We start from the raw sequence: 16,656 nt of genomic DNA on the forward strand, positions 1-16,656 counted from the left end.
ACGCCTCAAAAACCTAGCTTTGGGCAAACTTTACATTTCAGGTTTGTACATCGATACGATTAATTGAACCTTTCTTCAATCTATAAGAAACTGTACGTTGTTTCCTATTTGTTCTTTAGGGAAACATCGATCCCCCTTGTTTTGGTGCATGACGTGTCCGTGAGAAAGATTTAAAATAAAATTGAATCTTTATCAGGTCAGGAAGTACTTATTAAGGATGTAAATCATTGTAAGCTTTGTCTATTCTGACCAAGAAAATATAAATTGTACTGTGAGCCATGAGATCAATAAAAGATTCCACTACCACCCCCACTCTCACCAACCATGTGATTTTAATAGCAAATTCTATGTTTGGCTCGGAAAGACCCTAAATATGTGTCAGATAAAGTAAAATAGGGTCGCACAATGGCATTTTACAATAAAGAATAAGTAAAAGTATCATTAATTTTTTTTTCAGTGGTATAGAAGGAGTTAAGAGATGGGTACCCTTCAGTATAATAGAAAAGATGGCAGCATCCATGTTTCACTATAGGTAACCCAATACATGTGACGTATATAAGAAAAACAAAAGGTCACACAATGTCACTTTGTAACAAAGATTTTGTCTCATTCAACTTCATTCAGAGGTATAAGAGGAGTTGCGGATAAGAGATGCGTACCCAAAACATTTTTCATTGAAATTTTTAAATTCACATTTTGATTCATGTTGAAAAAAGAAAGGTACATGTCACCTAGGCTTGTATAGGATTCAAATTCAATATAAACGTAATACGTCTACCAAAGGATCACATTTATTTACAATCTTGTATTTTTTGACGTGAGTTTTCAGCATATTCACATCGAGGTAGCATGAAGTCAGGATACATGCTATGCAATACAAAAATATAACAGTTGAGAAAAAGGATTTTGGTCAGCGTTCAGTAACTCTCAGCCACATATCTACTGGTTGAACAAGACTGGCACCATTCCTAAATTTCGGAGGTATCTACGAAAAATAAAAAATAAAAAGCGTTCCTAATTTTCACTCGAATATCTGTATTTTGTATGTTTTTTAAAACTTTTTATGCCCCTATAGTCGAAGATTCTGAGGCATGTAGTTTTTGCCCTGTCCGTCTGTCTGTCTGTCTTTTTGTCAGTTTATCTGTTTTTTCCGCAGAAATTTAACCTTGCCCATAACTGCTGAGTGGGTGGGGCTATAGTTTTCGTATTTCACAGGTGTTTTTCTGTGACTAGACCTCTCTATGTAGTACCACCAAATTTGACACCTTGTCATTGACCTTAGAGTTTGACCCCCTTTTTTACAAAAATTACCAAACTTTTAACCAAGGCCATAACTTTTAAACAGTTTGTGCAATGGCATTTATACTCCACATGTATATTCATTGTACCACGATCTTTCAGTGGGAATGAATAGTTTTGGCTTTTTAACCTTGACCTGAGAGTTTGACCCAGTTTTCAAAAAAAAAACTTTGATCTTGGCTAAAACTTTTGAAAAGTAAATACTTGGGTTTTCATATTTCAAAAGTGTTTTCTGATGACAAGACCTTCCTTTGGATACCAACAATTTTGACCTTTTGAGTTCGACCTTGGTGGTTGACTTGCAATTAAGAAACTTCAACCTTCATCATTTGTTGTCATGCGGAGGCATCAGTATTTCACAAACAGATCTTGTTTTAACTTTACTTAGTGGATAATCTATATATTTCATCCAAAAGGTGTATCATACCTTACCGCTTCTACACAAGATTGTTCTCGAAAGTATTTGATAAAATTTATTCCATTTAAATCAGAAAATACATCAAATTTAATAAAAATCTATGTAACTATAAAACATATCTATAATTCAAAATGCAATAGGCCTTCTGGCAAAATTTCTTAAACAAAGATATTCTCATTGCTATATATAATTAATTAACTCTTAAATTGGTCTTATTTCTTTTTCTTTCCCTTCTTTTGTAAAAAAAGTGTTGTTGTTTTTTTAAATTTGGTTAAATGAAATGTGATCTTACATTTGTTTTGGAACACGTAGTTAATTCAAACTCTCTAAGGATTTTTGTCATTGCTACTTTGATCTCAGTGAGAGCCAATCTTTTTCCGATACATATCCTTGGACCATAACCAAAAGGCATGAACTGATACGGATTCATCTTGGCTTTGTTCTCTGGCGTAAATCTGAAATATTTTACAGGAAATTCAAACTAGTCTATACCAACATATTGGTATTTTGTTTTTGAACAATTGTTGTGTGTGGTTTTTAACATCATGAACATTTTGCAGAGAAAGCAATGTTCTCTGGAGTTTAAAATACAAAATTATAGATTTAAGAAATAAAGAGATTCAAGGTTTTTGTCATGCGAAATACGAGTTTCGGACATTTGCCATATTTTTAAATTGTGAAATTATTTTTTTTACTTATGACCAAAAACTCTATTTTTTAATACCTAAAAAAGATAGAAATTCAAATGTTTTAGCTAGTATATAGGTCCCCGATTATAATATTTATTGAGTTAAGGTATACTCTAACAAATTGAATTCCTAAATTGAAGTTATCAATATTCAAAATAGAACACGAAAGTTTAATTTGTTTTTTTTTTTAAAACCAAACCTTTCTGGATCAAACTTCTCTGGATCTTTCCACAGTTTATCAGAATGGTGTAAAATCCATATTGGTATTGCAACCGCCATGCCCTTCGGTATCTTAAATCCATTGATATCAGTATCCCGTACACATTCTCTATCTGTCCTGCGAATAAGTTAGATACATGTACATGTACATGTGATCCCTAAATGCTAAATATTCACGTTCAAAGAAATTACTGCATTCTGTTCACATTCTTACCTAGGGGCAACAGGGAACAACCTCATTGTCTCACTCAGGCACATGTCCATATACTGCAACTTCACTACATTATCATACCCTGGTTCTTCCTACAGACATGATACATAATTGTTTCTATTTGTATTTTTTAGATTATTAAATAAGAAAAAAAATTCAAATTCTTAGGAAGAGTCACGTATGTACTATAGTAACCACTAATGAAATAAAATGTTACATATACGTTGTACGTGTCTCTCAATGATATTCTTTTATTTATATACTTATATTTATATTATTTCTTATCGAAAATTGTCAGAGATTTTAAAAACCATTATGCATAAAAAAGAAAGCTAAACATCTATACATCAATATATTTACATCCACTGAATATTTTCTCCCTTATTTCTTAAGAAAACCCATTGGGTTAATCACTGCATGAACTATATTAGGCATGTCGCCTGTACAGATTTCTTGATCAGTGGCTGTTCCATCAATGAAACATATAAAGACGTTCGCATCATTAATACAATTATTAACCGTTTTAATCCTTCTTTAAATGATTATTTAAACAGATATAAATATAAACAATAAAATGTCTTTCTTTGTTTGTTATTACTGGAATTAACGGTCGCAGCTATTGCAGAAAAAATTTACATAACCCGCTTACGCGGGTTATGTATTTTTTCTGCAACAGCTGCTTCCGTTAATTCCAGTAATAACAAACAAAGAAAGCATTTTATTGTTTAAATAACTTATCATGATGCTAAATACTCTGAACCGGTCGAAGGTATAAGGTACAAATGTATTTGTCCTTTCATATTTTTTTTTACATTTATATTTTATCTGTAGGTTGATATATGAACAACTTTTGATCCCACTTAAGTTTGTAAAAAATGTATTTAAATTTCTCGGTTAAAAACAATATTTTTCGTTTATTTATACACATCTTCTATATTTACCTTTTTTTATACAAGATAATATAAAACTTTGTTAATTCTACTGATTTCTAAATTTTCGAAGTGAGATGCTATTAAGTTACTATCAGTATAACCTTACATCTCCCAGTTCCTTTACTATCTCATCGTAAACCCTCCTTTGAACATCTGGATGAAGAGCTAGAAGATATGCCATGTAAGCAAGAGTGGCGGCAGTGGTCTCATAACCAGCGAAGAAAAACAGTAAACAATTAGCGATTATCTCTTTGGATGACAACCCTGAAAATAAAAAATATATTTCATAAACCTGCTAAAATCCCTATTTACATTTACTTATACTCTGACTCTGATATCACTGAAATTATGTAAAGTCAAAGTACTTAACTCTTCAATCAATACAAAATGAGACAGACATATCTACACTGTCCCCTGGGAATGTCAGAGGTGGGATCATGTGTTCACGATGAACAATTATGTCATTTTAATAGCTTTACGAACATAATTGTGGATAAACAGGTCAGTTGGGCCATAAAAAAATATAACTTGAAAAGCCAACCGTTTGTAAGATAGTTATTAACTAAGAAGTCTTGGTGAAGCAAATTTTGAAAAGTTTACTGTTGTTTCAGAGAATGGTATTATAGTACCGTCAGCAGACAATACACATGTACTAAAGTAAATTTATTACTTTAATTCTACTCAGTCTGTCCCTTACGGTAAAAATCTTCAGGAAATAACTGAATCTAAGAGTTCCTAACCTCTTTTCCCGTCCATCTTTTGCGGGTCATCATTATAAGCTTCCATCATAAGTTGGATAAAATCAACGTATTCCTGAAAATTAAGTGTTGCATTAATTTTAATCGTAGACAGCTGCAGCTTTGCATGTATTCTGTAAATCCCCTTTTAACACACATAAAGCAATTTGAAATTAAATTCGCAGATTTTTTTTTCATTCAAATTTTTCAATTTGCTTTTATAACATATTGGTTAAATAACATTATATTTACATAATTTATGTACATTTAAATACCCTTTTGGATGAATCTCTTGTTGTCATCTCCTTTATAATAGCGTTCTTGAAAAATACAGATGCCTCCTCATTCAAAAATGAAACATTGAAGAACTTTGCTATTGGCCTTGCAAGAATGGGAATTGCAACTAAATTGGCGTTAAAAAAAATCTCATTAAATACTAAACGCCTACTTTTATACAATCAAATCAAGTGCAATGAAGTGTTTGATATTTACATGCAAGGGTTAGAAGGGGTGATGTACGTTTCACAAAGATAAGTTTTGAAACCATCTCCATAAATTTGTCATTGGAATCCCGCTGCGTATTCACCGTCATTCCAAATGCAGTAGAAGCAATAACATCTACCGTGTAACATCCAAAGAGACTGTAAAAATCCCATATATCAACTAGAACCTTACATCAACATCATATTTTTTTCATTAATTAACGTGATACTATGATATGGAGAAAAATGAAAAGCAAATATTTACATATAACATGTAACATGTACCAATTCGTGTCAGTTTCCTCGGATTCATAAAATATATCCCTTTTTGGCGATGATTTTTATTCATTATTCTTCAAAATACTTACTTTGCAAAGTCTACCTCGTCATTTTCCTTGATTTCTCTTTTAACATGTTGAACAAGTTTATCCCCAGCTTCATTGAGAAGAGGGTCCATCTAATGCATAAAAATTAAAGTTTTATATGCTGAAGATGGAAAATTATTAAAAAGCACTGTTCAAATAACAATGTTTTAAAAAATCTTTGAAAATCGTGTCAAACTCTAGGAAAGCTGCAATAATGTAGCCCTCTCCCCCTTTTTTGGTGGGAGAGGGCTACAACTCCTTAGGATCTCCGTAATGGTGCAGCAGCGGGAGCGATTCGCTCCCGCACGGATTTCGGCTCAAATTGTCAGTAAATGGCTATTTTATCAACATTTCTTACCTTGACTCCAAAAATGTAGTCATCCAAGACATAAATCAATCCAAATATTTACAGAAAGATCCAGATATCAGTTATTTTTCTTGTATGTCAACATCACAACTTGAATTTATCCGCCATGTTTACTGACCTTGATAGATTTTATTTTGGGACAGCCAATGAGAATTTAGGTTCTATAGGAGCGGATCTTTCAGGAATTCCCATATTTCAAGCATAAATATCGCTGCTTGCGTAAAAATAACACTTATAATGGTTTTGTTTATCGATGTTTTTGTGACACAATTCAGCACACTCATTTATATACACCGACATTTGCTTTATTAGGTTGTTCGAAATTTCAAGCGAAAGTCTCATTACGTCACGCGTAAACTGTCATGGCTGCTGAGTAGAACGACTAGGAAACATGCAGTTTTGCCTGCAGTCGCTCCTATTTGAAAAAAAAATTTGCACCATTAGGGAGATACTATGGAATTGTAGCCCTCTCCAGAAAACATCAGATGAAAAAAATCGGAGAGGGCTATATTGTTGCAGCTAACAGAGTTAAAGCTAAACAAAAAAATGAAAATTATTCCTTAGGAAAGCAACTTATTGAAAAAAAAAACAGATTGGTTTTTTTAAAGTGTAAAAGCCCTAGCTCAAACTGTTCAATAAAAATGGCCAGGGTTAAAACTTTAAAATATACAAAATTTAGGGTAAAATATATTGGTACTCAGAGAAAGTTCTTGTCATAAAAAACATAAAATTGTGACCTATGAAAGCCATAACTCAAATCAATGAAAGTTTTGGTAAGCATAATTTTTTTTTGGCGGACAGACAAATAGACAGTCGACAGTCGGAGAGATCAAAATAAAACTTTATGCCCATGATATTTCGATAACGGTACATTTGTAGTACTAAACTGATTTTTAAAGTTGAATGTAGGCCCATCCAATACATGTATACCAAAAGCAAATTTAACATCCACCTTTCTAAGTTTTCCAGCTGTGAAGGTTGGCGACAATATTGCCCGGGAATTTTTCCACACATTTCCTTGCTGTGTGCTTATATTTTCTTCGACGTCACCACTAAATCCTCGTGGAACCTGTCATTACAGATAATTGATAGCTTTCAAAAAGTAAAAAAAAAATATTTGCGACAAAAATTGATAATTTGACATTTAATTCATCTTAATAAAAATTGTTTACCTGACAATAAAATATTTCTAAGAAATGTATATTTATTAATATTATCCCAAAGCTGAAAGGGAATTAAAGCCTCCTTCAGAAACTAAACATTTTATATTTTTGTTTTAGAATCTTAAAACTAAAATGATTAGTTTATAGCTGATATTCAATAATATAAAGGGCACGTTCAACATACTGCTCGATCAGTGAAATTTTGAAACTGTTTCACTAGAATTTCCTTCAGCATTTCCGTGTCTGCAACAACTAACATGGGCGATCTTCCATTAAAGTGCCTATGATTATCAAAGTATGCAATTGTGAAATTAAAGACTGATTTGACTTTTTTGTTTAATAAACATAAAAATAATTAATATTTGTTTTAAAAAAGACAAATAAAAAACAAGAAAAACATTGATGATCCAATATACTGGGTGAGGGTTAGGGTTAGGCTTCATAGATCCGCGCCCTATACACTCTGCGTAAGAATGTATACGGCGCGGATCTAAGAAGTCTGATTTTTATTAGATTGATTAATGATCATAATATATCTACCCAAAAACATCTCCGTACTCCCTCCACCACATCATGTCAGCTTCAGCCGTTCCCTAAAATAATATAATATTTGGAACATTTCTTATTTTCAAAGACCTATATCGAGCATTTTTTTGGTAATTACACGTTAATTTCAATGGCATGCTACATATATGATTACTTTTTTTCTCTTTCAATTTACCATTTCGGCGACCGTCTTGAAGTTTCCAACAAAAAGATTGGGAGGTGGTCCTTTTACCCCCATTTTCTTGAAAATTCCGAAATTCCATGTTGAATACCTGAAATGTGAAGATTATGCATTGAAATGATTAACAAAAGCAAAAACATTTTTTAATCTAATCAGAATGATCGAATTATTAACATATATATATAACTTTCTGACTATTTCATTAAGGGGCTTTCCTTAAATCTTTTATATCATGAAATGATAATAAAGTAATTTAGAGTAAATTAAACCGTACATTATGTTTTTTTAAATTGATACAGAAATAAAAGAACATTCATTAATGCTAATTCTTATTTTCTTCCATGTCTATTTCCTTATATCAACAAAATATTTTTTATATCAACGATTAAAAGCATTTTTATAAATCAAATATCGATTTCTGATATCAAAATTGACTTTCTGATATCAAGAAATCAAAATCCTGATATAAACTAAATCTTTATTAATGAGTGATATCAAAATCAAATTTCTGATATCCAAAGTTATTTTTTTATATATAAAAAATCAAATTATAAATGATATAAGGAAATGATTTTTTGATACCATACTAAAAATTAAAAGTCTTGATATGCAATTTTTTTTTAAATCAAATATTCGAAATATTATGCTATTCATACAAAATACAACTACCAACTCTGAATATCAGTTTCAGAATTCCTTTAGAATGTTCAAGTTTATCTAAGAAAAAATATGAGTTTATCAAAAAAAAAAAAAAAAAAAAAAGTCGTTAAGCTTTGAAATGTGAATATAGACATTTTAAAGCTAATGAGCATTAAATACAGTACTATGAAAACAGTGTTATAAAATTGTTGCTGGTCTTTTTACTCTTCTTTTTGGCAAAATGCATTTTCAAAGATAATGGTTACTCAACTTTAAACAAGAATTTCTTCATGATATCAGAAAATGATCTGTTGATACGAACAATTTCAATTTTTGATTTGAAGGATTACTTTTCGATATCAAAAATTGAAATTACTGATATCAAGATTTTTATTGGATATCTTCCAAAATATTCTTTTTAATTCCTTTTTTTTAAGTACCTATACGTATGGTTTATCATCACCAAAAAGTGTACTTAAATAAAGAAAAGGTATAATGCAATACAAAACAATGCAAATACATATTGTTCGTCACACGTTGTTAAATGTTAAAGACACTAATGAAACCAAACGTATCTACACCCAATTCGCTATGTATGTATTAGAGTAGTCATATTAACCAGGTCCAGCACAATCTCTTGATTAAGCTATTATAGCTTTAAAAAGCTATATGGCTTTATTAAACTATTCTAAATAGCTTGATAAAGCTTTTTATAAGCTGTTTTCACAAAAACGTTTTTTGCAAGAAATAAACAAAAAGTCACAAGTATTTGACTATTCATATATGTACTATGGACTATCAAAAGTACGACCTAAATCACAGAAAGTCCGGGCGGCTTAGACACGGCTCAGGCACGGATTCCGTTCCCAGAAACCTATGCTTATAGCATTCCTGCTCCTATGTAAAATATGTATGGAAAGCCATGCCTTAAAATAGTCGAGGCACGGACACGGCACGGGATATTGGCCAAATTATTGAAATGAGATCACACGGTTTTACAAAAGCCGTGCTAATTTCCATATATGGACTCACGGATTCTGAAAACCCGTGTCTGAAACCCGTGTCTTTTTCCATATATGGAGACACGGATTTTTGGAAACCCGTGTGCAAAAATCCGGGAGACATACCATATATGGAGTCACGGGATCGGTGCATTTGTCTAGATCTAGGTCAGGGCCTTTAATTTAGAGAATCTCCTGATGCAACAGTTGATGCCAAAATGGTGACTGGTACCAAACTTCACAATGCTTTACATTTATGCTTAGTTAGAAACCGTATATGAAGTTGTCCATTTACTTTCTGTTAAATATTTATTTAATCAGTTACAAACCATGCTAGATTTTAATTAAGAATTTAATGATAATGTACAATTCAATTATAACTTAATCTAGCTAAGTTTGCACAATCTAAGAAAGATTTTAAATCAAATTAAACTTTCTATAGCACTGTATGTGATGACACATAAATTATATATTGATTAGTGAAAATCCCACTAAAGTCATTCAAATAAACAAAGACTATTTCAACACATACATTGTCAACGTTGCAATGATATAGGAAGATCATGAAAATTGAAAAATTGACTTGTTTATTTTATATTACACTTACTGCGTTTAGTTCAAAAGTGATAATTAAAATCATCCCAGACTGACATAGATACAATTCCAACTGATATCTGTTAGTTTAATATCCTTTAACTAAAGTAAAAAATACACATGCTTAGCTCATGGCCATGGATCCCTCCAATTTAATATTCAAATAAAGGAAGTTATGATTGAGCATGCTCAGTAAAAAGCCGTGAGATAGGAATAAATAGTATGAAGCAAAACCCGCTTGAATTAAAAACCGTCTCCCTGGGACACGGATTCCGTGCCTCCACACGGGTTTCTGTGAGCAAGGATTCCTCACTTTCAGACACGAAATCCGTGTCCGTGTCTTGGACATGCAGAACCCGTGCCATTTTTTAAAAACCCGTGCGGATTCCGTGCCTTAGCAGTGCCCAAGCCGTGCTTATTCCGCCTCAAACTTTCGTACGGGATTGCTGCTGTTGAATACTTTTAAGCAAAAATTGAATTTCTATTGTTTGAGTAACTGTCCACTATTTTGCGTCGGTGAGGCGTGGGTAAGTACGACTGCTTCTCATTGTGCTACACTCCTACCAATCAATTATCCTGTTGGCCATAACTGACCTCCTTTCATTCTGGTGAAAACTTTTAAAATTTTGAGTACAAAGTCTTTCAAGGAGACGCTACTTGGTGAGTGATTTTTTACATGCATTGTATTCAGAAGAGTTCAAAGTTTAATATTTCCACTGCATCAAGGTGCGACTTTTTGCACATGTTGAAAAAATAGCACATTTGAGCAAAAAGTCTGATAAAATAGCTTAATCAAGCTATTCTGAATAACTTAATAAAGCTATATAGCTAAATCAAGCTATATAGCTTAATCAAGAGATTGTGCTGGACATGTTAACTTTTTATTATTTATGATTGCCGAAGGCTTTCACAATACTTACAATAGGAAACACAGAAGGACACAAATGATGAAAATTAACACACCGGTAATTAAAACTCCTAATGTCACCATAATGAACCGTTATTTATGGAATGACTGAGTATAAAATATAAATCAATTCAATCACGGAGGTCTCCATTGAATTGCATAATATCACTGTAATATCAGGGTGACCTGTTTAAAACGAACGTGGATGATAAGCGTATTTACTCATTTATGCAACACACCAAGCTATACAGAAATATGGTACGCCACTAGGATCAAAAGCGTTTTGACTGCGATTTTATACACACAGCTATATGAAGAATATACAGTGTACGAGAGTATATCGGGATCCTATTGACCAATTGACAAATTGTAATTGTTTTTCTTTCTTTCCTTGTACACAATAAGAAATGTAAAAGTCCCCATCTTCTCTCGTTCAAAACATATATGTATTAATGAAATAAGAGATTAAAATAAAGGCTGACAAGGTAATAAATCAAAACTAAAGTAAGTGTGTAGAGAAAACATGAAATCCGAAATTTCATTCAAAACATATTGCTACAAATATATTTTTGCTAAATTTAAAATTAAATTGCTAAATTATTTTTTTAGAGGAAGGTTGAAATTCAAGGTCATGAGGTAATGAATAATAATTTTAAGCAAATTCAAAGAATTGTTATCCTCCGCTTTCGGTGTCTCTGTGGGTTGGATGTCTTTTTTATGGCATATTGTGTCAAATATGAACGCCCTATCATATGTAATTCAGAAGTTATCACCGAAGTTTTTTTTTTTAAATAAGTATTTCGTGAAGCACCCATTCTCAATATAAGGGCTCAAATGATGTCGCCTCATTTTCATTTAAAAGAAATACCACTGATGTAATTTCTAAATCAACATTATAAATAGTGAATAAGAATTCATATAATTAGTCTGAAAATGTTTCAAATTCAAATATAGTAGCCTATTTGAAATATATCAAATATTATAGAAAGAAAGTTTTACTGTGATAATATATAGTTTTTAAAAATTTTTTTTAAGTTAAACCTTGTATCATATATATTTCTTTTCATAACAATAAATACATTTTCTTTGTGATAATAAATAATTTTTATTGTGCAATGTCCCTGTCGCTTAATTCTATTTCAACCACATTACAAGCAAACACAAAGATTATACAACTGATAGTTTTGTTCTCCTTTATTTATTGATGGGCTGAATTTGAAATTTCAAAGGATTAATTATTCCTACTTAGATAATGTAACATGAAATTGAACAATTTGAGCAACTTTTATAAATATGTTTACGGAATGAAAGACATTTTCAATCGTAGAGATAAGAAAGAAATGTACGTTACCTATATTCTTGCAGAATATATATTAAGTAGAAAATTCACTTTCAAGTCTGTAAACACGTTTTGCTTAACACAATTAAAAATTATTTTTTTACATGAAAAGTGATCATTTGAAATGTACGTGACTGAAATGTATACCATGAAATTCGAATTAAGTGAATCTCGCACGAATTTTCATGTATAACTTTCACATCTCGAATGTGTACACAAAGGAAAGTTTCAAAGGTTGGAGGTCTAAATGCAAAAATGATGAAACGTTTTCTGAGGAAAAAAAGTATATTAAGGTCAATTATATGTAATATAATTTTGATACCTGGTATATATTTTTTGAAACCTGTATATGCATTTTTATGATATGCAAGTTCAAATAATCAATATATTCGTGTCTAACGTACGCTTGTGGAAGAGAATGATTTTTATTTGAAATGTATTTTTTTTATCATTTTACTGATACATTTTTTTTTAATTTAGTCAATGAATTGCGTTTACACGAGAGAAACAAAATTACCAATCCATTTGACAACTGGCCACAAAAATTATAAACTGTAAAAGTTTTAACTTTAGAAAATTTATTTCAAAGTGTCTTTAATTCATCTTTGGCAACCTTTTTGCAGTTGTTTACTTTTAATATGCGACTTTCCGTTGTTGATGATAATTAAAAACAAGGTATGCATAGGCTTATAATTGGTAAAAAAAAGAAACAAAAAATAGAGAAAAAGGAACAAATTAAACCCAGAACACAAGAATACATTTCAAATACTGAAAGGCACACAATACTCAGTTTTGTTTGAATCATTGCATTTTGGGTTATATTTTTCCAGATCTGCTGAAAAGCACGCATGTTTGTGTTTTTATGTTGCAACATACTAAATGAAATTGTTAACAAACTGTCGATGGATATATTCGGAATAGATTTATGTTAAGTTTCAATGGCCAAACACGAGCATTTGTTAGATCATAGCAAAAGACGTCTGATTTTTTGTCTGTACCCTTGCACACAGGTAGAAGTAACTAGGCTACGACCGGTGTCAATTTCAGCGAGACAGCACAAAAGAATGGTAAGGCATGGAGGGGACTCACATAATATTGAAATGAACCCGAAGTGACGAGACATTCATGTAGTTGATGACAAATAACCTCGTTTGTTACATTATGATTTCTTATATTACTGCCTTAAAACGCTTCATTAAAATGATTTTTATGTCAATAATTGCTTTTTTTTCAAAATTTTCTTATTACTAATTTACATATTATTACAAGCTTGAAATGTACGTTACCTACTCATATTCTGAGGCAATCGTGTCTTTATAGTTGTGATTGCGACATATAACACAATGTGATTACATAGAGAATCTTTCTTTTAATAAACTGAAACAAAACGATGAATTTTTAGATGAATTTTAAGCTTTTTATTAAACAGAAATATATCTTGAAATGTGCGTTACATTTACGTAGTTTTCTAAATCGGCATGGATATATGTTAAAAAAAGACAGTAACTACAAAATAGAATTTTACTACATGTACATGTTAGGTTCCAAGTATCTATAAAGTCTAAACAAAACAGAGAGAAGAATTTAAAGCATATATTTAAAAAATATTTTTATACATCTGGAACAAAAAGTAACCATTGTTTTTATTAAGGAAAAATCAACGTACGTTCGTATGCCGAGAAAATATGTTGCTGACAGAGTTGGTAGGATGTGCTGGTGTTAAGATGAGCTATTCCAATTGTGATTTTAATGACCACATTTTTTTTACACATCTTTTTGGACATTGAAGAAAGAGTAACATACATTTCAAGCTACATTTTTGAATAAAATCACCCTCTGCTTTATCGTCTTGTCATTATTCCATGTATTATAATTTGATGAAAAAAATCTGGAAACAAAGTCTTCAGATACTTTCTTTCAAAGGTAATTGATAGAAAAATTGTTTTCTTGAACTTCATTTTTTAAAAAATCAGAGAGGCATTTGTGCCCTTATATTGAGAATGGGTGGAAGGTCAAGGAGAACAATTAATAGCACATTTTGAAATGCCCTGTCACAGATAACACACGTCAAATATGAAAGCCCGATCTCTCTCTCTCAAAGTTATAAGAAATATTAACATTTTTGAAAAGTAGGTCAAACTTCAAGGTTACAAGATAAAAAAACATAATGTATTTAGAAAGATCTTGTCGCAAGCAATATACAGGTTTAATATGATAATCCAATGTCTTCTCATTCAAAAGTCATGGCCAAGGTTAAAGTTTTTGAAAAGTAAGTCAAACTTCAATGTCCGGTCAAAATTATAGTGTATTTAGAAATGTCTTGTCACAGATAATACACATGTTTAATATAAAAGCCCTATCTCTCATTAAAAAATATGGCCAATATCAATTAATGTTTAAATTTTTAAAAAGTAAGTCAAACCTTTTTGGTCATGGGGTCAAAAAATCATGGTGTTTTTAGAAAGGTTTTGCCACAGGTGATAACACATTTATATATATATATATATATATATATATATATATATATATATATATATATATATATATATATATATATATATATATATATATATATATATATATATATATATATATTTTTTTTTTTTTTTTGCAAAAGTTATTCTTAAAATAGGTAAAAATATAGCTCAAACGTAAATGTCAGCAAAAGTAGTGAAAATGATTGTGTATATGTTCTAAAACATATTTTAGCAGATAATGTAAAAGTGAAAAATAAAAGCACTACCTTCACTCATTGAAAAATTATGCTCAAATTGAAGTTTAAGTTTTATGGCTTACAGTCTCACGGATCGACAGACGTTCGGACGGAGGTTGTTGAAATCCTTGTAGCATCAACATATCAGTAAGTATTTAAAATTTACTTTCTCCAAATATTCACTTTAAAATTTTCAAGAAAACCGAACAAAGTTAAGTATAATGTGATGAAGACCTTATTTTTATAGACGTAAGGCAGAAGTGAATTAAAAGAGACACAATGTTTATTGGGTCTAAAGTAAATGTATTACCAAAAATAATGTATTTTACAATGCAGGATCACACAGAGACATGATGATTTGGTTTAAAGTATTTCCAAAAATAAAGTGTATTTTATAATGCAGGCTCACACTTTTGAGGATTTCTAGATCAATTTTAAAATTTGGAAGTGTTGGCATTCAATTTTCTTTATATGCATGTTTCACTCCTTTTTTTCATTGCTTCAGGATATTTCAAATACATTTGATGAAATGGAGCTTTTTTAATAAAAATTAAAAGTATGTAAAAAAAAACTTTAACAAATAATTACTTTGGTCATTGGCAAAAAATAGTGCAATTAACAATTCCTTTTTAAACAAAAGTCAGAAAAATTGCTTTGTAGTTTCATTTAGAAATCTTTATGAAGAAATAATATATTAATATATTTTTAATATCTTCCCTCATTTAAACCTATTATTGATAAATATTTACAAAGAAAGTGTCACCCTTTCCACAAACGTCGATCATGTTTAATTACCGTTTTTTGTTTGATTATACAAGACAATTGTCAGAAAACATGTTTAAACATCTTATTTGAACAATGCATTCTGTCAACGTGAATTAAAAGAGATTTAAATTCTTTCCACTTGTTTTGACTGTAGCGTGTTCTTTAATTAGGTAAAAACATAATAAAGTCGTTTAATTCTCTTTGTTTTAAGAGACGAAGTATACAACACACAAAGAAATGGACATTAAAACAGCTCAAACGGTCTTCCATTCATTTTCCTTTAAATATTTTATTTAATCTGAGTTGTCTTTATAAGTCTTTCAATCTTGTTTCCTTATGTAATATGTGCCTCGGTAGCGCAGTAGGTAGCGCGTCAGTCTCATAATCATAAAGCTAAGAGCGATCTGAAGGTCGTGAGTTCGATCCTCACCCGGGGCATCCATTTTTAGTTTCCTTTTTCGTTAAACTACGCTTTTAGTTTTTGGAGTGATGACAGCAACGTGATGACTTTAACTTTTCAACCGTCAACTGGTTTTATTTATAAGCAAATTTCCCTTATCACTTGTATGTGTAGTCGATTCGATGAAGAAGAACTTCTACGTTCGAATTTTTTCTAGAACATAGCATACTATTGACAAAAAAGTTTATGAAACAAGGATATCAAAACTTTCATTCAAAGTCAAGAATACGCAAGTTCTAAGATAGATACAATGACCCTGTCAGCAAGTGTACAATTCTGAAGTTTTCCTGACGTTTGTCATTCTAATAAGGTCGCACACTTAATTGTCTAAGTATTTTTCCGTTGCCCGATCATGATAAGGCGCACATGGCGAGTATATCCGGTCTACAGGGAATGTTTACTTCTCTTCAACAGCATATCGCACTTCGAAGTTTTAAAGGTCCGTGTTTGCTCCGCTCCCAAATTGTATTGTTTCTCTGAACTTCTGAGCTTGATTAATTTTCTCCATCTCTGTTTTATTTTATAAATTTGTTATTGAGAAATATTTATCATTTAAGTAACTTTTTAGACCACGAATCAGGACATCTCATCTTTATGGACTTTGTCTCATGTTTCAAGGATTTTTATCA

At 31.0% G+C, this 16,656-nt stretch overlaps 1 protein-coding gene, 1 long non-coding RNA gene and 1 other non-coding gene across 4 annotated transcripts; 2 read left to right on the forward strand and 1 right to left on the reverse strand.

The window, feature by feature from the left end:
• Window positions 1–479: 479 nt before the first annotated feature.
• On the reverse strand, window positions 480–10,974 carry LOC134249157 (cytochrome P450 3A11-like). 2 transcript variants are annotated; one of them, XM_062731515.1, is made up of 14 exons: window positions 10,807–10,974; window positions 7,604–7,700; window positions 7,423–7,475; window positions 7,067–7,163; window positions 6,672–6,788; window positions 5,356–5,444; window positions 4,998–5,146; window positions 4,781–4,908; window positions 4,509–4,581; window positions 3,875–4,032; window positions 2,840–2,928; window positions 2,606–2,743; window positions 2,010–2,172; window positions 480–985 (listed from the first exon to the last, which is right to left on the reverse strand). In XM_062731515.1, the coding sequence occupies exons 2-14, from the start codon at window positions 7,664–7,666 to the stop codon at window positions 911–913; spliced, it is 1,392 nt and encodes a 463-aa protein (XP_062587499.1). In that variant the 5' UTR covers window positions 7,667–7,700; window positions 10,807–10,974; the 3' UTR covers window positions 480–910. The 2 variants fall into 2 exon arrangements, with proteins under 2 accessions (XP_062587499.1, XP_062587498.1); XM_062731514.1 differs by having other exon boundaries at window positions 10,764–10,974.
• LOC134249158 (uncharacterized) lies at window positions 10,041–16,602 on the forward strand. Its single transcript, XR_009988225.1, has 3 exons — window positions 10,041–10,370; window positions 14,888–14,949; window positions 15,779–16,602. It is a non-coding gene; the product is annotated as an uncharacterized LOC134249158 (long non-coding RNA).
• Trnam-cau (transfer RNA methionine (anticodon CAU)) lies at window positions 15,915–16,005 on the forward strand. The gene is given in 2 exon segments: window positions 15,915–15,951; window positions 15,970–16,005. It is a non-coding gene; the product is annotated as a tRNA-Met (tRNA).
• Window positions 16,603–16,656: the final 54 nt, after the last annotated feature.

This window comes from Saccostrea cucullata, unplaced genomic scaffold (genome assembly GCF_032062105.1).
Source record: "Saccostrea cucullata isolate Sc308-1 unplaced genomic scaffold, CSIRO_AGI_Scuc_v1 ctg25, whole genome shotgun sequence".
Classification (NCBI taxonomy): Eukaryota; Metazoa; Mollusca; class Bivalvia; order Ostreida; family Ostreidae; genus Saccostrea; species Saccostrea cuccullata.

Coding starts and splice junctions, on each gene's coding strand:
- LOC134249157 (XM_062731514.1), bottom strand. CDS start 10,834: ATGGTGACATTAGGAGTTTTAATTACCGGTGTGTTAATTTTCATCATT. Junction 4,033..4,508: donor AAAGATGGACGGGAAAAGAG/GTTAGGAACTCT, acceptor TTTTATTTTCAG/GGTTGTCATCCAAAGAGATA. Junction 2,744..2,839: donor TTGTTCCCTGTTGCCCCTAG/GTAAGAATGTGA, acceptor ACTTATTCGCAG/GACAGATAGAGAATGTGTAC.